Here is a 16,143-nt window from a genome sequence, read left to right as displayed (position 1 = left end):
CTGCTCGGAATCCCCACATTCAAATCCTGCCTGGCCTGGACTTTCCTCCTCACTTCACAAAAGCCTGAGAAGATGAAGACAGACATTTCTTTTCCCTAGTCATGAAGAATAATGACACTGAGACAGCCTCCTGTATTTTCTTTCAATATTGTGTCTGTTTTAAGTCTGGTGAGAGACAAATGAATACAGAAGACTCAGGGTGTGTCACAAAAAAATGTGTATCACTAAATAAAATTCAAAATTAAAAAGATGTTATAAAAGGAACTTTATTTGCACAAAGTTGATTAAGTGGCCAATATGCCTCCAAAGCAGTGAAATCACTGGTCATACATTTCAAAATGATTACTGAACTGAAAAATCCTGAGACCCAAATTTAAGGTCTCCCTTAAAACTCTTGAATTTAGGATCAAAGAATAAACAACCATCTGTGCAATGGTAAGAGTTCCTTGTTAGGGGAATAATGATCATTCTATTTCAGATTTTCACAAAACTCTTTTACTCTTTTTAATTATCAACCCTAAGATTCCAACATGCAGGCAATTTCTCATTCTTCAGCTGTTTCCTTCAGCTGAGGTTAAAACAGATGACACGGCCAGGCAAAGGGAGGCTGCTCCCCTATATGCCTCTTTTCTCCATCTTCACTTTTTTTTTTTTAAATGCAAAATATTGATTTATTGTGTTTTTAAATCAACTAAAGCAGTGCCTTTGGTGTATAACCTCTTCTTTTTCTTGTTGAAATAGGAATACAATTATTTTAAAATTAAGCATATTCTTAAGAAAGAGTATATGGAAAAATTAGTTTTATTTTAATCAAAAGTAAGTTATGCTAGAAAAATTGATGGATTTTCTTGTTAGCATTGCAAATGAGTTGACAGAAGGCACACATTAAAGTGAAATATATTTAGACTTTAGCAGTGACTTAGACTCAAGATAATGACATCTTACCATTGAATGAATTCAGATTGATTAGATATGAGCAAGTGTATAAGGACTGAAAACCATCACTGGAATCATAAGATAAAGATAATAATAATAACACCTTCCACATATAAAGCACTTAACTTCATCAAAACACTTTCACTTGCATTATCCCCTTTGATTTTCCACAGTATATTTTTGAAAATAAAAATGCCATGTTTATGAAACTCATTTACAGTTCTTCTTAAACCTGACACTGTAAAAGCCAAACAAATTTACCTATGCATTTAATCTTCACTTCATTTTCCAGATCCTTTCAGATAAGCAGCTACTCTCTGAATATAATCCCAGTTGCTGTTCTTTCTGGGAAACATACTTAACTACTTAAGATCCTCAGCATAAAGGATGAACATACATCAGCTACCTGTCCTGTTCAAGGAAATTACTTAGGAAGAGCTTTCATCTTTGCTTATTCCTGAAATTTTGAACACAAATTGAGGGGTACCTTCTTAAAAACACAGTATTCATCTTTGAAAGTTCCCCCCAAGACGGATGGTCTATGTCTCCACTCCCCTGTCTCTGCTCCTACCCAGGTCCTTACTGCTATCCCATATCCCCCAGTTCTGATCTGTTCTGCAGGGTCAGCAGGATGTTGGGATGAGCCTGGGAGAGAGAGAAAGAGGACCCCGGCAGCTTGCTGCTGCTCCAAAGATCACAGGAAGCAGGAAGCCAGGAAAGATGATGCAAGTTCATTATCTGAGTGGCTCACCCGAGTGGGACAACTCAAAGAAACAGCACTGAGCTCCCCTTCTGCAGAGTCTGCTCTCAGCTTCCCAGGTTCCCTAAATCAGGGTGTTCAGACACAAGCATCACTGCTTCCCTCTCATTTGGGGGAAAGAGAGATTTAAGTTTTTTGCACTTAGACAACTTAACTTCAAGTAACCAAACCAACAGACTTTCTTCACCTCTGAGCCAGAAAGACATTGTAAAGACAAAGGGCTCTTGGTTGGAGAGGGTAAGATTTTGAGTATGTTCTCCTGACACTTACTAGCCCAAGACACATAAATAAACCCATTTCAAAACTGATGCTGTCCAAATAAGGAATGGGGCAGTAGGATTAGTATCTTCTGGCTTTGCTCCATACTTAATCACTTTCATTATGGTTTGGGCAATCCTTTCAAGTGTGATGGTAGGAAAAATTCAGTAAAATATCTGATGAGAACATCATTCGGTTCAATTAACATTTTTAGCAAAGTGAAAAGGCAGCCTTCAGAATGGGAGAAAATAATAGCAAATGAAGCAACTGACAAACAACTAATCTCAAAAATATACAAGCAACTCCTACAGCTCAACTCCAGAAAAATAAATGACCCAATCAAAAAATGGGCCAAAGAACTAAATAGACATTTCTCCAAAGAAGACATACAGATGGCTAACAAACACATGAAAAGATGCTCAACATCACTCATTATCAGAGAAATGCAAATAAAAACCACTATAAGGTACCATTTCACGCCAGTCAGAATGGCTGCTATCCAAAAGTCTACAAATAATAAATGCTGGAGAGGGTGTGGAGAAAAGGGAACCCTCTTACACTGTTGGTGGGAATGCAAACTAGTACAGCCACTATGGAGAACAGTGTGGAGATTTCTTAAAAAACTGGGAATAGAACTGCATTATGATCCAGCAATCCCACTGCTGGGTATACACACTGAGGAAACCAGAAGGGAAAGAGACACATGTACCCCAATGTTCATTGCAGCACTGTTTATAATAGCCAGGACATGGAAGCAACCTAGATGTCCATCAGCAGATGAATGCATAAGAAAGCTGTGTGCCGGGAGCCGGTGAGAGACATTCCACTCGTGACAAAGGTCATGAGGAAGGAGGCTCGGCATACGCAAAGGCGGGATCGAGCCTCAGGAGTCCCCCCGGATATTCTCGAGCATCTACCCCCAAAAACCAGAGTCTGCCTACTTTATTGCTTTGTGCTCTCACCTCTGACTTTACTGGGGGCTGTCCCCTACCACTATCTTGCTCTCTCTGTCAAAGAGTTAACTTACAACTCCAATTAATAAAAGTTCCTGGGCAATTAGGAGTGTTTAAATCCAAACCCCTCAGATGGCTCTCTAACTCGCCTGACAAGTTTACCCAGACTCCTACAGCTATGCATATGATTGTTTACAGTCTCCCAGCCTCGAGAGGCACGGGAAGCTTAAGATATTCAAATAGCTTATAGCCTCTCAGAGAGTTAGAAACTGTCAGAATAAAACTGGTAAAAGATTTCATTGATGAGCCAATGCTTGTTGCCAAGTTTCCACATCCCCTGAATTGTATCCTTGCATGTGTATTAATTAATATAGTTGGTATATAGAAAAAATAAATAGTGGCCTTGGTGTTAGTAACTTTAGACCCTTAAGGTAATAAATTCTTTCCTTTGTTGTAAACCCATTATACATCCGCCCTATAGGAATGCAATTTTATCTTCGGAAGATGGCGCCAAACCTTAAAATAATTACTCTTAGGGAAAATAAGTCTTACGGTTGATAAGTCTTTGTCAAGAGCCATAAAATGTTAATAGGCCTTCTGGCCAGAAGATGATGTAAATCACCTAAACCATTTGTATACGATAAATTTGCAGGAAAGAAACCCTGGTTTTTGATAAGGATAAAAAACTGCTGACTTTGCATCCCCTATTATCCTCTATGTGTAACTTAAGGTATATAAGCTCCTGTTAAAAATAAAGCTACGGGCCTTGCTCACCAACGCTTGGTCTCCCCATGTCATTCTTCCCTTTAACTTCCAGCTGAGTCTCCATCTGGAGCACGGAACCCACCATGCTTACTAATTATGCCTGGGCTTCTAAGATCCGACTGGGGAGGCCTCAGTGTCTCCTCTCCTTCGGGAGAATGGAAGGACGCCTGTGGCCTACGTAAGTGGTGCAAACTTCTTGTCTTGAAGTTTTATTGGTCTCCCGCGTAAACCAAGCTACTCAGCCTCTTTTCTCCACTGAATTTTCCTACTGAGCTATCCTCATTCTATTACTCTTTATATCTTTGATAAATATGTAAATAGTCGCTGACTCCATCTCCCCTTCGAATACCCTGGATCAGCCGGGGCTGGACCTCAGCAAATGATGCACATGGTACATATACACAATGGAGTATTACTCAGCCATTAAAAAGAATACATTTGAATCAGTTCTAATGAGATGGATGAAACTGGAGCCTATTATACAGAGTGAAGTAAGCCAGAAAGAAAAACACCAATATAGTATATTAACACATATATATGGAATTTAGAAAGATGGTAACAATAACCCTGTGTACGAGACAGCAAAAGAGACACTGATGTATAGATCAGTCTTATGGACTCTGTGGGAGAGGGAGAGGGAGAGGGTGGGGAGATTTGGGAGAATGGCATTGAAACATGTATAATATAATGTATGAAATGAGTCGCCCGTCCAGTTTCGATGCACGATACTGGATGCTTGGGGCTGGTGAACTGGGATGACCCAGAGGGAGGATATGGGGAGGGAGGAGGGAGGAGGGTTCAGGATGGGGAACACAGGTATACCTGTGGCGGATTCATTTAGATATTTGGCAAAACTAATACAATATTATAAAGTTTAAAAATAAAATAAAATTTAAAAAAATAACATTTATTGATAAAAATAAATTTGGAGTCATACAATTTTCAGTTCTGATTTTTCTGCACATTAATTAGTAGACTCGGGATAAATTATTAACCTTCCCAAGATTTACTGGAAACTGGGGTTAGCCTTGCAGGGCTGCTCTGAGAATATGGAATAACAGTGAAGCTCCTGGTGTGATACTAACATGGACCAGGAGCCAAGCCCAACAGGGGGACACTGAGGGGCGGTGTTTGTAAAACTGCAGGTGCAACCAATGGATCGGGAAATCAACTTTGTGCCTCATGACCATCATTTTTTCACTTATATGAACTAGAATAGAACTGGTATCACAGAAAATATCAGAGCACAGAGCAAGAGTAATGTTATTTGTGAAATTTTTGTTCCTCTGTGTGTGTGTATGCACACGCAGTCACATGAGTCATGATACAAATCAGTTGTACATGGACCACACTCAACCACCACTTGATGTCACAAGCAGAGTAACTTACTGCCCAGGCTCTGGAGCTGGGAATCTTTTAAAATTTGAATCCGATTAGTATATTTTGGAAATTAATACCTTGTTGGTTGCAACATTTGCAAATATTTTCTCTTCCATTCCATAGGCTGTAGTTTCAGTTTTATTTATGGTTTCCTTTGTGCTGCAAATTCTTCTAAGTTTAACTAGGTCCCCTTTATTTTTGCTTTTGTTTCCATGACTTTAGGGGACAGATCCAAGAACATACTGCTGTGATTTATGTCAAACAGTATTCTGTTTTCCTCTAGGATCTTGTCTTACAACTCTTTAGGTCTTTAATTTATTTTTACTTTATTTTTGCCTATAGTATTAGAGAATGTTCTAATTTCATTCTTTTACATATAGTTGTCCAGATTTTCCAGCACTATCTATTGAAGAGACTGTCTTTTATCCATTACATATTCTTACCTTTTTTGTCTTTGATTAATTGACCATAATTGCATGGGTTTATATCTGGTTTTTTTAATCCTGTTCCAATAATCCATGTGTCTGGTTTCTGTGACAGTAACATATGTTTTCATTACTGTGTCCCTGTAGTATAGTCTGAAGTCAGGGACTGTGATTCCTCCAGCTGTGTTCTTCTTTCTCAAGATGGTTTTGGCTATTTGAGGTCTTTTCTGTTTCTGAATAAATTTTTACAAAATTCTTTTTTGTTCTAGTCCTGTGAAAAATGCCATTGGTAATTTGATAGGGATTGCACTGAATCTGTAAATTTCCTTGGCTAGTACGGTCATTTTTAACAACATTGATTCTTTTGATCTAAGAACACAATATATCTTTCCATCTGTTTGTGTTGTCTTCAATTTCTTTCATCAGCATCTTATACTTTTTGGACTACAGGTCTTTTGCCTTCTTAGGTAGGTTTATTCCTAGTTATTCCTAGCACTGTTTTCATGATGGCCAATGAGACTGCTTCCCTAATTTCTCCTTCTGATACTTTGTTTTTAGTCTATATAAATGCAAGAAACACCTGTATATACAACAGCTTATACAGCTCAAAATCAAAGACACAAACAACTCAATCAAAAAATAGTCTGAAGACTTTAATAGACATTCCTCCAAAGAAAAATACAGATGGCCAAAAGTCATATGAAAAGATACTCAACATCACTAATTATTAGAGAAATGCAGATCAAAACTACAATGAGGTATGACTCTACACTAATCAGAATGGCTATCATTAAAAAGTCTACAAATAATAAATACTGGAGAGTGTGTGAAGAAAAGGGTAGCTTCCTACACTGTTGGTGGGAATGTAAACTGGTGCAGCTATTACAGAAAACAATGCGGAGGTTGCTTAAAAAGCAGAAAAAGAGTTCCCATGTGATCCAGCAACTCTAATCCTCAGCGTATATCCGGAAAAGACACCCGTATTCAAATGATACATGCACCCAAATATTCACAGCAGAACTAGTTAACAATAGCCAAGATATGTCCATGGACAGATGAATGGATAAAGAAGATGTTGGGTATGACACACATGCACACACACAATGGAATATTATCAGCCATAAAAAAGAATGAAATAATGCTACTGGCAGCAACAAGGATTGGGACCCAGAGGTTGTCAGACTAAGTGAATTAAGTCAGAAAAAGACAAATATCATATGAGACCATTTATATATGGAATCTTAAAAAATGATAGAAATAAACTTATTTACAACCCAGAAATAGACTCACAGAGAAAAAAATAATGGCTACCAAAGAGAAAAGAGATGCTGCTGCTGCTGCTAAGTCGCTTCAGTCATGTCCGACTCTGTGCGACCCCACAGATGGCAGCCCATCAGGCTCCCCTGTCCCTGGGATTCTCCAGGCAAGAACACTGGAGTGGGTTGCCATTTCCTTCTCCAATGCATGAAAGTGAAAAGTGAAAGTGAAGTCGATAGGGAGGGATAAATTATAAATCTGGTAATAGATACACACTACTATATACAAAAGAGATAAAAAGGATCTATTCATAGAACAGGAAACTACATGTAATATCTTGCCATAACCTATGATAAAAGGATCTAAAATATATATATACATGTATATAAACACATATATAATGTATATATAAATATACACATATTTATATAAACTTTTATATATATAAATATGTATAACTGAACCTCTTTGCTATACAATTGAAACACTGAGAATCAACTATGCTTCAATTTAAAAAAATAAACAGACACAAAGAAATTAAGTCCTGATTCTGTCCCTTACTTGATAAGTGGGATAAGCTCCCCATGCCTCGTTTTTAAATCTGTTAGGTAAAGATAACAAAAGAATTGTGAGGGTTAAGCAGGAATGGTAGGATAAGTGGCTAAGATGTGTTAGTTATTCCGCAAATGTTAGTAGTTATCAGTACTCATGTAACTTGCCAGGGATTGTAACCAGCTCTAGAATGACAGACATGAGAAATATAGTCTCTGTCCTCAAGGAAAGGAAAGAGTGTGGCGCAGGCTAAGAAGGCTAGAGGTCTTGGTGTATAAGTAAGTTAATAAGTACCAGTGTGTACAGGTAACAGTCAGGAAAGAAGCTGGTGGGAGGGGAGCCAGAAATCAAAGTACAAAAAATGCTAGTCTGTTTTCTTGGTCTTGGTGGAAAAAACATCAGACACATTTCTCTGTTATACTTTTCCCCAAAATTCCTATTGCATTTTTTGTTTTTGTTTTTTTGTTTCTTTGCTTTACTATTTATATTTATAGAAACAACTTAGTTTCTATTGTAACAATAAATATAAAGAAAATCACCAAGGATATGAATACATAAGCAGAAACTAAAGAGTAAAGTAACTCCAGAAGGTGTTACTCTTTTTACTTAAGCAGAAATAATACCCAAAGGTCTGTGCCCTGATCCTTAAGAATAATAATAGTTCTTATTGATTGAGCCTTCCTAAGAAACAGACATAGGCAAAAACATTTCCTCACCGAGTTACATCTTCACAGAAAACCTGTGACAATGATTACCAGACCCAGTGTAAGGACAAGGGCACTGAAGTTTGCAAGCTGAGTGACATCCTCAAGGCCCCACAGTCGTATGAGGCAGAGCAGGAATAAAACTATGGGTCACGTTGACACTCAGTCTACACTCTGAAACATTCTACCCCTGTCTGACTCCTGAATGGTTTCCTGGGACCCTTTACACATTGCACTTTCTCTCTAGATTCTCTCTCTTTGATCAACCAACATTGCAATCTTGGAGACAAAGGCATATAAAGTGGAACCTACATGGGTACAAGCCTTAGTACTATTTTGTAAGCATGCTGTCTGGAGTGTGCACATAGATCGTACTCAAAGGAAGGGTGGAAACCAACAGGACAGAACCAAAGCACGTTGATGCAAAGGTTTGTTTAATCTTTGGTCAGATGTAGTTCCAAATATTCTTGGCAGAGTCAAGAATAATCTAATGTTATTTATTTATAGAATTATTTTATGTACACAAGTATACAATATTTTCCTATTGAGAAGCATTAAAACTAATGTAGGGCATGTTTCTAAAGCCTTGCATACAAGGACTTTATAGACATGCCCTTTATTTCTGTTAACTAATCTCACTTGGCCCTTTCGGAGTTGAGTACCATCAAAACATAAAACTTGGGAATCTAAGCTCATTTATTTTCTACTGTAACCACAAGTCATAAATCTAACAGCCAGAGGAAATTTTTAAATATGGGGACTGAATGTGCTAAAAACTTCTTCCCATTTTTCCTGAATGGGAAACCTTCAAATAAAAATTGTTTTAATTGTACCAAAATACACATAAAATTTACTAGCTTAACAACCTTTAGGTGCACAGTTCAGTCGTATTAAATACATTCACATTATTATACAGCCATCACCACCTTCCAGCCACAGATCTCCTTTCCTCTTGCAGAACTGAAAATCTGTACCCATTAAACAACAGCTCCTCTCTCCCAGCAGCTCCTGGCATCTACCATTCTACATCCTGTATCCATGAACTTAGTACTCTAGGTACATCCTTTTAGTAGAATCATACAATATTTGTCCTTTGTGACAAATTGTCCACTTAATTTCCTCAAGGTTCATCTGTGTTGTAGCATATGTCAGAATTTATTCTTTTTTAAGGTGAAATAATATTCCACTATATGTATATGAGAGCTGGACTGTAGTAAACAAAGCTGAGGGCTGAAGAATTGATGCTTTTGAACTGTGGTGTTGGAGAAGATTCTTTAGAGTCCCTTGGACTGCAAGGAGATCCAACCAGTCCATCCTAAAGGAGATCAGTCCTGAATATTCACTAGAAGGACTGATGTTTAAGCTAACACTCCAATACTTTGGCCACCTGATGTGAAGAGCTGACTCATTGAAAAGACCCTGATGCTGGGAAGGATTGAAGGCAGGAGGAGAAGGGGACAACAGAGGATGAGATGGTTGGATGGCATCACCGACTCAATGGACATGAGTTTGAGTAAACTCCGAGAGTTAGTGATGGACAGGGAGGCCTGGTGTGCTGCAATCCATGGGGTCGCAAAGAGTCGGACACGGCTGAGTGACTGAACTGAACTCATGTGTGTAAGCACCACACTTTATTGATTCATCTGTCAATGAACGCTTGGGTGCCTCCACCTTTGTGCTGTTGAGAATAGTGCTGTTATAACATGCATGTAGAGGTATATCTTCGAGACCTTTCTTCCAATTTTTTCAGGTTTATACTCTAAAGTACAATTGCTAGGTCTTATGATAATTCTATCTTTAACTTTTCTGAGCAAACACCAACTTGATTTCCATAGTGGCTGCACTAGTTTACATCCCTATTAGCAATGAACAAGGATTCTAATTTCTCTATATCCTTGCCAACACTTGTCATTCTCTTTCTCTCTTTCTTTTCTTTGATAGTAGACATGTTAAGAGTTGTGAGGTGGCATTTCACTATAGTCCAAAAAGAATATCTTGGTTTCAAAGTACTTAAAGAGTAATTCCAGGTATTTTAGAGGCCACAAGGCAGTAGCAACATCTGTACCCAAGCCCACGTGCTCCCTCCCTTTGGGTGCCATGTTCTATATGCTTCCTAATAAACAGGCATTTCAGGGCATATTACACCCATATTCTAGGAAGCACAATTGCCTGGCTCATTTTGTCACATCTCGTCTCTGTTTTTCTCGAGGGTATTTTTCTGAGCTTCCTTTTATGGACAGATGATTATCGAGTATATTAAAAAATTCAAATTCATTTTTTTTTAAATCAGTAAGTCTATCAAAGCAGAGGGCAGGATGGAAGATGAGGACACAGGATCTAGGCTGCCCTTGGCTATATACCTGGAGGATAGTAATTTCTCAGTAAATATTCACGGAAATATGTTGAGTGAATTAACCATAAGGAATGACAGGATACTATGCATATAATCCAGTCTCCAAAACATTCCCTGAAAGTTATACTTCTTTAAGACACAGGAAAAAAGAAAATAGAATCCAGGAAAAGATGGCCAATTCAATGCTCCACCATCATAGCAATCACACCTGGGTCTATGTGATGCACTTTACACTTAGTGACCTATTTTGTCCTCACAACAGCTCAAGGGGTTGGTACTGTTAGTTACCTTGTAAGACAGATAAAACTGAGGTACATAGAGACAGAATTCTTTGTCCCCTGCTCTACCTCACTATTCTGTACTGTCTCCCTGGTGGAAACTGTCACTAATGGATGAATTGTCAACATCTCCCCAAAGATCTATACACCCTGTAATTCTCAAAGCTCTACAGTTTCACAGAAAGTCCGCCAAGGAGATAATCACCTTTGAAAAGATGTCATCATTTCCCACAGCAAAATTCCATCTATGAGACCCTTAAAAGTCATGTTTCCCTATAGGAACCTCTCTAGCACTAAACAAACCATTTATCCTTTTGTTCTCAGAATTATGTGGTTGTCAGTGGATAAAATTGTGGCAACTGAGGAAGACTGAGCCTAGAAATCTATCTCAGTAAGTAATTAAATCACATGCACACAAAACTAAACAAATGAACAAAGAAACAAAACATGGTATCCAATGAAAATATCTGTTGAAAATACCTGATGCTAAAATGTGCTTTATTGGGAAAAACAGGATCAACCCTTCCATGTAATTTGAAAAAAAAAAAAATCAAATTAAAACCAACTAAACTTAGATACTTTATAAAAAGAACATGTAAGATGCTCTGATGTGTATACCTGAGGTGCAACTGACATTTTCTTCCTTAAATCATGAAGTCCAATGTTGGTTGTCCAGATCCCATCTATCCGAAAGCCACCTTCAGATTCTGACAATCTAAAAAGAGCAGCGATGAGGGAACTTTTTCCAGCTCCTGTTCTTCCCACAATGCCACGCTGTAAAGAGACCAAGCGGGATTAAGAATTAACAGGATACAACAAACCTAGGAGAAACCCTGATTGTTGAAGATGACTTTTCAAAGTTCTATTATATATGAGGTGTAGTCTGTAGTTTCTTAAGCATGGTCTTGGTGACATTTTGGGCCAGATAATTCATTGTTGGGGGGTCAGAAGACTCTTATGTATATTGTAAGATGTTTGACAGTAGCCATGAACTCTACCCACTAAATACCAGATGCAACCCCCAAATTGTGGCAACAAAAAATAGCAGATATTCACAAATGTCCCTGGTTGAGACCACCCTCAACCCAAGCATATATAATATAAACTCGAGTGATTTTTATGCTTTCTTAAGATGCCATGCATGTTATTCAGATTTCCCTGAAGGAATGCTTAATATGCTGAAAATTATTTTCTGTGATTATCACATAATTATGTGGTATGTTAAAGGGAGAGAAATGTATGCATGTGTGGTGTATGTGTATGGATGTGTGTAACTAACATTCGTAAATAAAGCAAGAAGATGACAAAAAAAAAAATCTGCTGGCAGTGAAAAAACAGCAGTCTCCTAAGTGGTGTATAAGAAGTCAGTTTTTTTTTTTTTTAATTTTTAATCTTTACATAATTGTATTAGTTTTGCCAAATATCAAAATGAATCCGCCACAGGTATACATGTGTTCCCCATCCTGAACCCTCCTCCCTCCTCCCTCCCCATACCATCCCTCTGGGTCGTCCCAGTGCACTAGCCCCAAGCATCCAGTATCGTGCATCGAACCTGGACTGGCAACTCGTTTCTTACATGATATTTTACATGTTTCAATGTCATTCTCCCAAATCTTCCCACCCTCACCCTCTCCCACAGAGTCCATAAGACTGTTCTATACATCAGTGTCTCTTTTGCTGTCTCGTACACCGGGTTATTGTTACCATCTTTCTAAATTCCATATATATGCGTTAGTACACTGTATTTATGTTTTTCCTTCTGGCTTACTTCACTCTGTATAATAGGCTCCAGTTTCATCCACCTCATTAGAACTGATTCAAATGTATTCTTTTTAATGGCTGAGTAATACTCCATTGTGTATATGCACCACAGCTTTCTTATCCATTCATCTGCTGATGGGCATCTAGGTTGCTTCCATGTCCTGGCTATTATAAACAGTGCTGCGATGAACATTGGGGTACACGTGTCTCTTTCCCTTCTGGTTTCCTCAGTGTGTATGCCCAGCAGTGGGATTGCTGGATCATAAGGCAGTTCTATTTCCAGTTTTTTAAGGAATCTCCACACTGTTCTCCATAGTGGCTGTACTAGTTTGCATTCCCACCAACAGTGTAAGAGGGTTCCCTTTTCTTCACACCCTCTCCAACATTTATTATTTGTAGACTTTTGGATCACAGCCATTCTGACTGGTGTGAAATGGTACCTCATAGTGGTTTTGATTTGCATTTCTCTGATAATGAGTGATGTTGAGCATCTTTTCATGTGTTTGTTAGCCATCTGTATGTCTTCTTTGGAGAAATGTCTATTTAGTTCTTTGGCCCATTTTTTGATTGGGTTGTTTATTTTTCTGGAGTTGAGCTGTAAGAGTTGCTTGTATATTTTTGAGATTAGTTGTTTGTCAGTTGCTTCATTTGCTATTATTTTCTCCCATTCTGAAGGCTGTCTTTTCACCTTGCTAATAGTTTCCTTTGATGTGCAGAAGCTTTTAAGGTTAATTAGGTCCCATTTGTTTATTTTTGCTTTTATTTCCAATATTCTGGGAGGTGGGTCATAGAGGATACTGCTGTGATGTATGTCAGAGAGTGTTTTGCCTATGTTCTCCTCTAGGAGTTTTATAGTTTCTGGTCTTACATTTAGATCTTTAATCCATTTTGAGTTTACTTTTGTGTGGTGTTAGAAAGTATTCTAGTTTCATTCTTTTACAAGTGGTTGACCAGATTTCCCAGCACCACTTGTTAAAGAGATTGTCTTTAATCCATTGTATATTCTTGCCTCCTTTGTCAAAGATAAGGTGTCCATATGTGCGTGGATTTATCTCTGGGCTTTCTATTTTATTCCATTGATCTATATTTCTGTCTTTGTGCCAGTACCATACTGTCTTGATAACTGTGGCTTTGTAGTAGAGCCTGAAGTCAGGTAGGTTGATTCCTCCAGTTCCATTCTTCTTTCTCAAGATCGCTTTGGCTATTTGAGGTTTTTTGTATTTCCATACAAATTGTGAAATTATTTGTTCTAGCTCTGTGACGAATACTGTTGGTAGCTTGATAGGGATTGCGTTGAATCTATAAATTGCTTTGGGTAGTATACTCATTTTCACCATATTGATTCTTCCAATCCATGAACATGGTATATTTCTCCATCTATTAGTGTCCTCTTTGATTTCTTTCACCAGTGTTTTATAGTTTTCTATATATAGGTCTTTAGTTTCTTTAGGTAGATATATTCCTAAGTATTTTATTCTTTCCATTGCAATGGTGAATGGAATTGTTTCCTTAATTTCTCTTTCTGTTTTCTCATTATTAGTGTATAGGAATGCAAGGGATTTCTGTGTGTTGATTTTATATCCTGCAACTTTACTATAGTCATTGATTATTTCTAGTAATTTTCTGGTGGAATCTTTAGGGTTTTCTATGTAGAGGATCATGTCATCTGCAAATAGTGAGAGTTTTACTTCTTCTTTCCCAATTTGGATTCCTTTTATTAGCTTTATTCCTACTGCCTGGGTAATTTGACCTTGAGAATTACATGGGTAATTTTACAGCAATGTCAACAAGTCACAAGTGTTATACACAAACAAGTACTCACTTTCTCAGGGATCTTTTAAGAGGAATTATTCTTTGGTAAAAAAATGAAATCACTTCCTGATATTAAGTATCTTAATTATATTCTATCTTGAAACTTCTTAAAATATAAAATGCAGAATCTTAAAAGACAGAGGCCAGTAGACAAAATGCATATAATGAGATCAAAAACAACATAAACAACTTTGCTATTTACATGGGACCTTTCATCAGAGCAGTACAAAAGGCATTTTATTAACAAATTAATACTTACAACTGAACCCTGCAAAAATACATGTCAAGTGTCAGTCTATTTATTAAAACAAAAGCAGAGAGAAATTAAGTGACTAACAATAAGATTAAAGAATCTATACAATGCAGGTTAAATGCTGGTAAGGAAAAAAACTGCATTCACATATGTACATATGCAGAAACTGGCCTTTTTTACCCATGAGTTAGAAAGTGAAATAAAGTATTAGTCACTCAGTCTTGTCCGACTCTGCGACCCCAGGGAATGTAGCCCTCAGGCTCCTCTGACCATGGAATTCTCCAGGCTAGAACAGTGCAGTGGGTTGCCATTTCCTACACCAGGGGATCTTCCTGACCCAGTGATGAAATCCAGATCTCCTGCCTTGCAGGCAGATTCTTTACCATCTGAGCCACCAGGGAAGCCTAACTGCAAATTCCCTGAAGGAAGCTTTCCAAGAGATGATTTCACCTCTATTTAGAATCTGAAATTGATGAGCGTGTAAGACATGCTTTCGATCATCTGTAAATCAGTAAAATTTTGAAACTCATAGCTTTAAAGAACACAACTAGATCTTTCTGAGCAATATAATCAGAATTCTTGGAACTTTTCATATTTTTCATATTTGAATCATGTTTTCTGATTTGAATCTCTTAAGTTTCCCATCTTAGTCTGTCAAATCAAACATGGCAATTCAAAGAAGAATTTATCTTTATAGAGATTAAACATAAGAAAAACTGGGTTTAGCTATTTATTATCTTACAAAGATTATACAATGTCTATTAGATATTTTGTTGTTGTTTAATTGCTTAGTCATGTCTGACTCTTTGCGGCCCCATGGAATGCAGCATGCCAGGCTTCCCTATCCTTCGTCATATCCCAGAGCTTGCTCAAACTCATGTCCATTGAGTCAGTGATGCCATCCAACCATCTCATCCTCTGTCATTCCCTTCTCCTCCTGCCTTCAATCTTTCCCAGAATCAGGGTCTTTCCCAATGAATTGGCTCTTCTCATCAGTTAGACAAAGTATTGGAGCTTCAGCATAAGTTTTTCCAATGAATATTCAGGGTTTATTTTCTTTAGGATCGACTGATTTGATCTCCTTGCTGTTCAAGGGACTCTCAAGAGTCTTTTCCAACACCACAGATCGAAAGCATCAATTTTTTGGTGCTCAGCCTTCTTTGAAGTTCAACTCTCACATCCATACATGACTACTGGAAAAACATAGCTTTGATTATATGGACCTTTGTTGGCAAAGTAATATCTCTGCTTTTTAATACACTCTCTAGGTTTGTCTTAGTTTTTCTTCCAAAGAGCAAGCATCTTTTAATTTCATGGCTGCAGTCAATGACCACAGTGATTTTGGATCCCAAGAAAATAAAGTCTGTCACTGTTTCCATTGTTTCCCCATCTATTTACCATGAAGTGATGGGACCCGATGCCATGATCTTAGTTTTCTGAATTTTGAGTTTTAAGCCAGTATTTTCATTCTCCTCTTTCACTTCTATCAAGAGGCTCCTTAGTTCTTCTTCGCTTTCTACCACAAGGGTGGTATCATCTCCACATCTGAGGTTATTGATATTTCTCCTGGCAATCTTGATTCCAGCTTAAGCTTCATCCAGTCCAGCACTTCGCATGAGGTACTTTGCATATAAGTTGAATAAGTAAGGTAACAATTTACAGCCTTGAGGTTCTCCTTTCCCAATTTTTAACCAGT

General features: G+C 37.8%; 1 protein-coding gene across 1 annotated transcript in view; it reads right to left on the bottom strand.

The window, feature by feature from the left end:
• Positions 1 to 16,143, bottom strand: part of LOC139186120 (ATP-binding cassette sub-family C member 4-like) — a 156,997-nt gene that overhangs the window by 26,239 nt on the left and 114,615 nt on the right. The window contains exon 26 of the mRNA XM_070799901.1: positions 11,240 to 11,395. Coding sequence (XP_070656002.1) covers positions 11,240 to 11,395 — 156 coding nt within the window. The remainder of the gene's footprint in view (positions 1 to 11,239; positions 11,396 to 16,143) is intronic.

This window comes from Bos indicus, chromosome 12 (assembly GCF_029378745.1).
Source record: "Bos indicus isolate NIAB-ARS_2022 breed Sahiwal x Tharparkar chromosome 12, NIAB-ARS_B.indTharparkar_mat_pri_1.0, whole genome shotgun sequence".
NCBI classification, from domain to species: Eukaryota; Metazoa; Chordata; class Mammalia; order Artiodactyla; family Bovidae; genus Bos; species Bos indicus.
The sequence above is the reverse complement of the archived record's forward strand: the minus strand, read 5'-3'. Positions and strand labels throughout refer to the sequence as shown.